Here is a 9,915-nt window from a genome sequence, read left to right on the forward strand (position 1 = left end):
TAAATAAAAAAAATTATATATTTATTATTTTTTAAATATTAAATACTATTTATTTAGTAATTAAAAAGAGGGATTTATAAAAAAATTGCTACATTCTGTTATTCATCTTTTTATTTGTCATCTTACATGTATTAGACTATTAGAGGAGCCAAGTAGATTTTTTTTTTTTTTCAACTGAGCCATGTAGATCTATTTATATGTTTCGGGATTGCATTCATTAAATATATTATGCTCTTCTTTTTGTCAAATATATTCTGCTAGCCCACCAAAGGAAAAATGGACCAAAGCAATGAAATTGAAGCCCAAAGGAAGACAAGTATTATTACTCCCCCAGCGTGTTTTATCCTTGTTTTCTTTTTAAAAAAATTATCTTTTTTCTATTTATTTGACTGAATAGCTATAGTATCTTCTAAACTTATGTTCTAAGAACATAAGTTAAGAAATAAATAAATAAATTTTTTTTTTGTTGGTTAAGTTTAGCTAGAGTTGCATTGAAAATTAAAAATCACAATGAGTTTATTAATATTTTTTTAATAAAAATGTAGTACTTTTTATTCTTTAGTTAACGTCCTAAGCATTTGGATTAGATATGTGAGAACAGCCTCCAACTATTTTAAGCAATTATTTATTTTACAAAAAATAGAACCCATAAATTGAGAAGCTAGTGTCGAATTAGATAGCTCACCTTTATGGGATCAAATCATTTAATGTGATTTTGATTTCAAATTTGTGATTTGAATATTATAATACAAATCAGTGAATTTTGTTACAGTTACCTCAAACTTATTTCTGGTCCCCTAGAAGAATTTTTTTGTTATGGAAACCAATGAGGAAAAAGGCCAAAGAGAAAAAGAAAATAATAAAAATCAGTGGAGGATTTGAAGACTTGTTTCAAATCCTCACACCCAATGGATGCTTCAAGTTTCCCACATGAAGCAGGTGTTGTCCCAGAGGAACTTTCCTATTGCCAAGCTCATCAACCACACTCAAATCCTTGCAAACATCCACCTTGAACCTAATCTGTGATTCTGATTTTCCTGGCAAATGAACTTTCTCAAAACCCAACAAGTGTTTCTGAGGTGCATTGTGCACACCAGGAGGAGTAAAGAACAATAACACTGTGTGGCTAGTGCTCATTTGCCCCATGTTCTTGACACCAAGGTGAATATCAAAGGCCAAGTTTTGGCAATGCTCATCAACAACATCAAGTGACTTGCACTCTGAGGAACGGCATGCATGATCCTCTGCAAGAGGAACAGACACCAATTGTGGTGCTTTAACTATTCTGTGCTCAATACTTGAGAAGCTTATTCCATCTCCAAATGAGAAAACAGTTTCCCCTTTATAAAATCTGTATGTTCTACCAGGGTAACCTGTAGCTGGATCTGCCCTCATGTTCATGTTTGTCATTGGTACCTTCTCTACGTATGATTGTGGATACCATGTCATGGGTAGCCTTCCACCTGAATCAGAAAATCATTATCCATCAGTGTCAAAGTTGTACGTATCATTTTACGGTTGAAAATTTGGTTTTGTTAATGTTATCCTTAGGCTGAGTTTAAGCATCCAAAAATATAAAGATTTATTAGAAAAGAACATATTTATTGTATTAAAATTATAAAAGTATGATAAATACTTCTCCTTTTAACAAATTCTTACTATTATCAGTTGCTTAAACAGCCTTAAGAGCTGAACTTAACATTTTCCTTGAAAATTTTGTGGTATAAGGTATAATGTGAATGACTTACTTGGATTATAGAAACCAAAAATCACATCAGCTATGGCAGCTCCACCAGCTTCTCCAGGGTAGCCAACCCACAGGATGCTTGTGATTTTATCACTAGTTTTAGCAAAGGACACGTCCATGCACCCACCAGACATTATGACAAGAATCACAGGTCCCTTGGATACATTTGCAACTTCACTCACTAGAAGTTGCTGCTGTCCTGGAAGCAGAATGTTATTTCTGTCAAGACTTTCTGCCTCTATAGCTAAACTTGCACCTACTATAATCACTGTTGCATCTGCGGAGGCTGCAATCTTTGTGGCATCATCTAGCTGCGCATTCGCGCATTGCACATCAGGACAGCCAGGAGCATAGCTCGTAGGAACTAAAGCTGTTAGGCCTTGCAAGGGTGATATGTAGTTGCAAGGAATGCCTGCAAAGTTTCAGGAACTTGTCAAATGTGATGTTTAAGTTAAGCACAAGGTAGAGTTAAAAAGTGTTCAACTATAATAACAAATCATTTGATAAACTTTGCCTACAATTAATACTTCTACAGAGAAATAATAACTTTGCCAAATTTGGCCTAGTTCACAACTTTATATCCATTTGGCTAAGTGCAGGAGTAGGATATTGCGATACCTTCATAGTTTCCAATCATGACCCTTGTAGCATTAGCATTGGGCCCTATGACTGCCAATGTTTTAATGGCTTTGGCATTGAGAGGCAATGATCCTGGACTATTCTTAAGCAACACAATCCCTTGCCTTGCAGCTTCACGGGCAAGCTCCTGGTTTTGTGAAGTGCATACATCCTTTGGACCAAGGTTTCCATAAGGTTGCTTGCTTGGATCACCATCAAAGAAACCAAGGCGCATCAATGTGGCAAAATTGTTGGAGACAGCATTGTTAATTGATGTTTCATCCACTAGCCCTTGCTTCACTGCCCCTTCTGTATATTTGCCAAGATAATTTCCACAGTTCAAATCCAACCCTGTGAAATCAAAATTTGAGGATAAGTAAACAAGTAGCTTACATAATTTGTAAACATCTGAAACTAACCATCCCAGTTTCTTGGTAATCCAGAAATTAGCAATGAACTATGAAGTATATATATATACACACTATTAGTCTATTCATATTTGATTACCTGCCAGAATGGTTTGAGCTGCAGCTTCTTCAGGAGTCTTGGTGTAGTGCTGATCTTTGAAAAGCACTTCTACCGAGTCACAGTCAGAAACTATATATCTGAATACGCCACAAATTTATATTACTGTAAAGACAACAGCATCAACAAGAACAATTTAACACAATTTTATTAGATTTAGGAGAGTGCTAGGATACCCATTCAATTTCCATTGGCCTCTGATAATCCCCTTAAGGAGGTCTGGGTCTGCACAGGTTGGTTTTCCATTGACCTGGTTGTAAGAACACATGACACTGGCAACATTTCCATCAATCACACAACTCTTAAACGGTGGTTGGAACGTGTCATCCAAATCTTGCTGTGTAACCTAACAAATCAACAAGCAAAACGGATGACCAAAATGACTTTTTTGCATTCATATCCTCAATCATCACGTCAACTTGTTGAATTCTCAATCAGAAGTAGATGGTAAGGTAACATACCACAGCATTAAAGGTGTAACGCTGAACACCTTTCCAGTTATCCAAATCATATGCTGTATAGTGTTTGCAACAAGCAGCAACCTTGAGCTTGTTGGTGTCTCCATCATCAGTTTGTTGCAGACCTTTCACATAACCTGTTGCATATTTGCTACTAAGCAAAGGGTCTTCCCCTGGTGTCTCTTGTCCTCTTCCCCATCTTGGATCCCTAAATATGTTTATGTTTGGTGACCAATAAGTCAAACCAGCCAACCCCACATTGTACATTGCTCTGGCTTCCGTTGAAACCACCTGAAATTACCATAAATTAGCCATAACCACCACTTCAAACCCCCCATTTTTTATTTCAAGTTTAATGCTTGATGGCTTTTACTGTGATAATCACAAAGATAATGTACTAAGCATTTTGATTATTTAAAGCAATTTGGTATTTCCCATATAAATGTACTATAAGAAATCGAAAATAGAGTGACCAATCAATTTTTAAATTACTATATCACTAGTAAGCAATCAACATCAAGCCCTCGCTGTTTACTCACTTTCGCTTCAATATGCAAGCTGGAAGCAAAAAAGGAGAAAAAAGAACACGTAAATATATACATCCAAATTCCGCAAGTTCAGACTGAAAACTCACCTAAAATTTTGTTTCATTTATTATTGTATTGCTTCATCAGACATTTTGTACCTAAAAGACTTTAGCTTTTACGTCAAACGAAATAAAGAGAGGAAAGTGAAAAGAAAAAAGAAATCATTCCAGTAACTACCCTCATCTACTCTCTCATTGTCAATAAAGAATAGCTTCAACCTCACTGCAAAGCACCAATAAATAACTAAATATTCAACACAAATATATATATATAGATACACACACATATAAGTGTTTTCATTATTCTCCTCCCTCTACTTCGTTCGTTCAATCAGTAACGTACGGCATTATGGAAGTAAGAAAGTAAGTTCCCAATGACATAATTTTGAAGAATGAAAACTAGAAAAATGGCATTTCACATTCAAAATCTCTCCAAACTTGCTGAATTTTTCAGAAAGAACTACCAACTTGAGTGGCTAAAATTAACGACTTTTGATGTCTTCATTCGGTAAACAGGGAAAGAAACCACCACACTTTCACATTTTTTGAGAAGCTCCTTCTGAACCGTCCCCAGGCAAGAAAGAAAAGGAAGAGTCAAAAGAACTTTAAGAAATAGGAAAAAAAAGAAAAACTCACTCTTCCAATGGCTTGAAACAGAGTAGAGTTGAAAGAGGCTGCAGTAAGAATTGGCATGGGAAAACTGGTAGCACCTGGCACCACGCTGGAAAAATGGGTGCCAGGGCCAATATTGGAGACCCCATGAAGTGCTTCAGACCACCATTCATATTTTGGAATCCCGAGCCTGCTCACCTCCCCTGCAGAATTCACCAAGCTCCCTATTTTCTCTTGCAATGTCAACCTCTTCACCAAATCAGCAACTCTGTCTTCCACCGACAGTGATTTGTCACAGAATCCATAACCAGCCAAAGCTGGGTTCTTTGCAATGTCGCAGCCAAAAACAGCAGATGTTTGGCCCCAAACACGGTCACAACTTAACAAAACAGTGGCACATACGAATGAGAAACAGAGGAAAACAGAGACATTATGTTCTCTGCTTTCAGTGTAGGCCATTTGTTTGTGTTACCTCAAAAAATTAAAAAAGAACAAGGGAGGTATATAACGTAAAGATAAGCGAAAAAAGGGTGTATTTATTAATTAACAATGAATTAAAAAAACTGATAGCTAGAAAAGGAAAATAGAGACCGAAGGTGTGTTAATAACACATTGTTTTCAGCAACCGGTGATAGGATGGTTACTGAGAAGAAGATGGAAAGAATCTGTATTTATATATTATTTGATTTGACCATTAACTCTACTCGGGTGTACATGTATTGGGTAGGCAATGCGTACAAGGTTTTATTTTATTTATTTTTTCTTATAATATTTTGGTTAATTAAATAACAATATTAATACGATCGGCATTGCCTGCTACGGTAAATCGTGAGGCAGTGTATGGACTCGGACGGCTATTTGGATGGGTTTTGTTTTGGAGGGTAAAACAAAGGAAGGGTTATGGGGAGACGGGTGAATTACTATTTACTAGTCCTAGAAATAATAAAGACAATGTAAGGTAACATTATGATTGTTAATTGCAAAGGGTTTCATATATTTGTGTGTGAGTAACTATTTGTGAAGTGAATCTTGTGATGCTTAGCTGGTATCCTATTCCCATGTTCCCAACTTGGACCGCTTAGGCTTTTAGGGTGGATCAAAATAAATGATTTGGGTTGTCATTTTCGTGGGCAAAGCCAATTGCATTTGAGTTGAGAAACTAATGAAAGCCATGGCTCTATAATAAATGAAGCAAATGTGATTTATGAGGAAATGGGTGAATCGTTTGTCACTTCCTGTGCTCTGTTTGTTCACAAAAATGCAATGTTTGTTCTCATATATCATGCGAGTGTCCTCGAAGTTTCAATGATCTTAAGATCAGTTTTTCTTTATAAAAAATAAAATAAACTTCCTTCGGTTGGGGGTTTCAAACTTTCAATCCTTGCAAACAAAGAAAATGATGGCAGAAATTTTTTTGGCACATCATTACAATTCTGTACTATAAGTTTAAGATGTAAGAGAAAATCACGTTATTAAAAAAAAAAAAAAAGGTTTTCCCTTTTGGTCAACAAAAAAAAAGCGTAAATTCATACACATTTTAACACAAAATCAAACAGGTGAATAAAATTTTTAGTTGATTTTATTATTTTTCTTATGTTCTAAAGTCCAAATCAAATCAACAAACCTCTAACTATATGCACTTACGATAAATAGAATACAAATTATAAAAATATAAAATTTCGTGTATATATTTAAATTAGAAAAAAGAAACTGAAATCCCATTATTTTAGTGGGAGGAGGAGAAGGGGAAGGTTAATTTAATTTACAGAGTAGGATTTGACTTCAACATTTAAACCTTTCACAGGCTTCCAAATTTTGTTGGGTTTTGGGATTCCTTTACATCTTCCAAGTGAAATAATATTTTTTTTGTGAAATACCCGAAGATAAACATGTTAAGAAATTATAATATTAATTGTTTTATTAATTATTTTATAAATATTAAATATTATTTAAAATTTACATGTGCTAAATGCTTGTATTTTCAATTTTCAAATATTTATTTATTATTTTTGACATATATTTTAAGGGCACTTTAATAAATATATCACATTATTTAAAAATTAATTAAATAAATAAATAAGAGATTAGATAACTTTATAACTTTTAAGCACTAATTAAGGAATAATTTTTTTATTAAAATATGTTATTAATATACGCCCATCAATCTTCAAAACCTTTAACATAATTTTAATAAAAAAATAAAGTAGCAAGATCCTAACTGTTATGAAAACTTAATTTGATTACGTAAACCCTAAAATTTATTAGTCACATTCCATAATAACTCGATGTTTAAACAACTTAATTAAACTCCTCCTAATATCTTCATCAGATTTAATCCGTAAGAATTAAGTCGGTATCACTAAATAAGAATCTGGGTGAAAAAAAAACTGTTCATTGTTTTAAAATCATTCTGATAACAATTTCAATTTTCAAAACATCGTGATTTGTAAACTAGCATTTCAATAACATTTTTAAATAAAAGTAAAGAAAAGAACATTTCTAGCGTGTTTGAAGGAACATTTTAGCTTTCAAAAAACATGTTTGTATAAGACAAACATTTGGTAAAAATTTGCGTGCTTAGCTGCATGAGTCAAAATTAACTTAATTTTAAAAAATACGCTTAATTAAAAGTTTTTTTTAGAAAACGTACTGTTAAAAAAGTTTATATGAAATTTTATAATAATCCCATTTCGAGGTAAACACTTTAAAATGTAAATTGTTTTACTTTAATTTTATTTCAATTAAAATAAAATTTTACAACTGCTCATTAAAAAATGCACTGAGACGCAGTGTTGGGTGAAGAATGAATTGAAGCCGATGAAGTTGACCAACTAAACAAGAGGCGGTGAAAACTGAAAAATGAGGAAGTGGGTTGTGATTGGTGGGGTTGCTCTCTCTTACGGTGGACCCGAGCACAGTAAATTACTCTTACGGTCCAATCATAAAACCGTGAACTTAAAGTTTGGATGAGTGGGACCCATTCCCATACACAAACATCTTCACGGACGAGAAGGCCAAATTTGTGTGGGGTCCAATTTGATTCATTAGCCAGTAGCATTGCCAAGGCAGAACCTCACTGTAAAGCACCCACTGCTGAACAATAAACAAGTTGCATCACAATTCAAGTAAGGTTCAGCAAAAAAAAAGTAACATTGTCACCAAAATATTTAAAGAAATTTAAGGTCATGGATAATTCAAAATGAAAATTATTTAAGGAATTTGTAAGGTAAATAGTAAATCTTTTAGTATCATTTGTAATTTAAAATGTGAAACAGTACTCAGTTGTACCTCCTTCTTCATATACTACTGCCACTCCAGTAATAATGGTCCAATGTTAGCTCTGCAATTCTTGACATTATTCATGCCCCTACTTTCCACCAAACGATTCTCAAGGAATCATATGACTCGAACCTGGAGCTGGACCCATTCATCCACTTAATCAACGTATATTTTACTTCACTAGACAAAATTCAAGTTGCTTAAATCATACTCCTACTTGTTTGGGACATGCTTACATTGCTGGAGAAAAATAACTACTTATCTGCATTTTTTTTATTTTTTAGTAGTACTTACTTACATTAAAATTAAAAAATAACATGATTTATTTATTTTATAATTTTTATTAAATAAAATTATTAACTTTTTCATCATAACTACTCAACTTTCGATGCACTAAAGAAATTACACATGATAAGAAGTGGAAGAATAATTCATTCTAACCTAACAAATATATACTTATTTATACGTGAAAAGAAAAAGTATGACTAGGCATCCTGGTATCGTATTATTGCCGTTTTAATATTGAAAGATTCACTATTAAATATTAATTACAACTTAGCAAATTGTACGTTTAGTATGCAGCTACTCTACATCAATATCCCAATTTGTTTACTGGGTATTTTTTTTATTAGGCATGTTAAACCTGTTAACAGGTAAATTGATTACTTTTTTATAACTTCGGCTACTCCTCTCTCCTTATGTGATGTGATAACTCCAGGCTACACAAGTCAAATGAACTAGTAAAACAAATCAAAGACTCTTGCTCTTTTCGGTGATTCCGAAAGCTACTCAATTTTATTATGCTATCTACCCTCGTGAACATGCATCAAGGATGCTACAATATTTGGTTTCATATTTCTAGATGAAAAGGTGCAACCTACACAGATTGTCTTGCGAGATGATTGGCCATTAAATCACATTAGTTTACAGGCAATTCACTTAAATTAGTCAAAGCTGGGAAATATTATATTCGTAAGGGCAAACCTAAATTAGATATATTCCAGCTGGTGCTGTCCTACTTAGAAACCTACCCATGACAATGAATTGGACTCGAAGTTCTATTCGGAATTCCAACTCTTTCAAAATTTTTGTACTCATTCTTGTATTTATCACCTAATGTGGTTCATTTATTTTCCTTTTTTATATTTTATTATTATTTTTAAATTTTAAAAATAAAATAAACGGTGGAGATTTTGTTTTCTCTCCTGCAAAATATCTGTACTACTCTTCTATTAAGTAGCTAAAGTCAACTACTTCTGCGGCATATATGCAATATAGGCCAAGGCATGACATTAAATTTTACTTATATCCTTTTTTCTCAATGCTATGAATATACTCCTGATCAAGTAATTTACCTTTAGAAGCCGTAAAATACCATGTTATTCATTTTCTAAAAGATAAAGCATACAAAAGTAAAAGGAAAAGTAGAAGGAAAAGCCACCTATTTCGGATGGTTAATTAATTTCTTCACACGTTGAATTGTAAGGACTTAAAATTGAGTTTTATCTTAATTCAATGCTCTCTTCGATGTTTGCATATGACGACAAAATCTATATTATCTTTAATTCATACGTTTATATTTTTTTAGTAATTAATTTAAAATCTATATTATATCTATAAAATACAGTTTCAAATTATAAAGAGCCATATTGATAAACAAATATGTCAATTCCAACTGTAAATAGTTAAACTCCACCATAAATATTAAATAAAAATGTACTAATATTTAAATCATATTGATAAATAAATATAACTTAAATATACTATAGTGTAAATTTTTACGCTGTCATTTAATCATGAATTATGATATTAAAAAATTGTTAATTTTCATGATAAATAATATAAAATTTATATTTATGATATATTTTAATTGGTTGATAATATAAAAATCATTACCTTTAGTGTACCAAAAATAAACTATTAATAAATTTATTTTTTACTTAGCGATGAGATTTTGCACTGAACTCCTAATAAAAGTAATTTAAACATAGATAATATCAATTAAAAATATTTTTTTATTACAAAAAAAAAAAACCTTTTGTATCACACATGGATGAAAAATATGTTTGTGTATAAATGACAGTTATAAA

The 9,915-nt window shown here is 32.5% G+C and overlaps 1 protein-coding gene across 2 annotated transcripts; it reads right to left on the reverse strand.

Annotated features, from left to right (window-relative positions):
- Positions 1 to 615: 615 nt before the first annotated feature.
- Positions 616 to 5,191, reverse strand: LOC113874820 (beta-xylosidase/alpha-L-arabinofuranosidase 1). Of its 2 annotated transcripts, none has more exons than XM_027513042.1 (7): positions 4,399 to 4,822; positions 3,352 to 3,639; positions 3,067 to 3,236; positions 2,873 to 2,970; positions 2,366 to 2,716; positions 1,749 to 2,159; positions 616 to 1,463 (listed from the first exon to the last, which is right to left on the reverse strand). In XM_027513042.1, the coding sequence occupies exons 2-7, from the start codon at positions 3,613 to 3,615 to the stop codon at positions 892 to 894; spliced, it is 1,866 nt and encodes a 621-aa protein (XP_027368843.1). In that variant the 5' UTR covers positions 3,616 to 3,639; positions 4,399 to 4,822; the 3' UTR covers positions 616 to 891. The 2 variants fall into 2 exon arrangements, with proteins under 2 accessions (XP_027368843.1, XP_027368835.1); XM_027513034.1 differs by having other exon boundaries at positions 618 to 1,463; positions 4,571 to 5,191.
- Between the last annotated feature and the right edge of the window lie 4,724 nt (positions 5,192 to 9,915).

The sequence above is a fragment of the Abrus precatorius genome, unplaced genomic scaffold, assembly GCF_003935025.1.
Source record: "Abrus precatorius isolate BTA unplaced genomic scaffold, Abrus_2018 Scaffold10, whole genome shotgun sequence".
Taxonomy (NCBI): Eukaryota; Viridiplantae; Streptophyta; class Magnoliopsida; order Fabales; family Fabaceae; genus Abrus; species Abrus precatorius.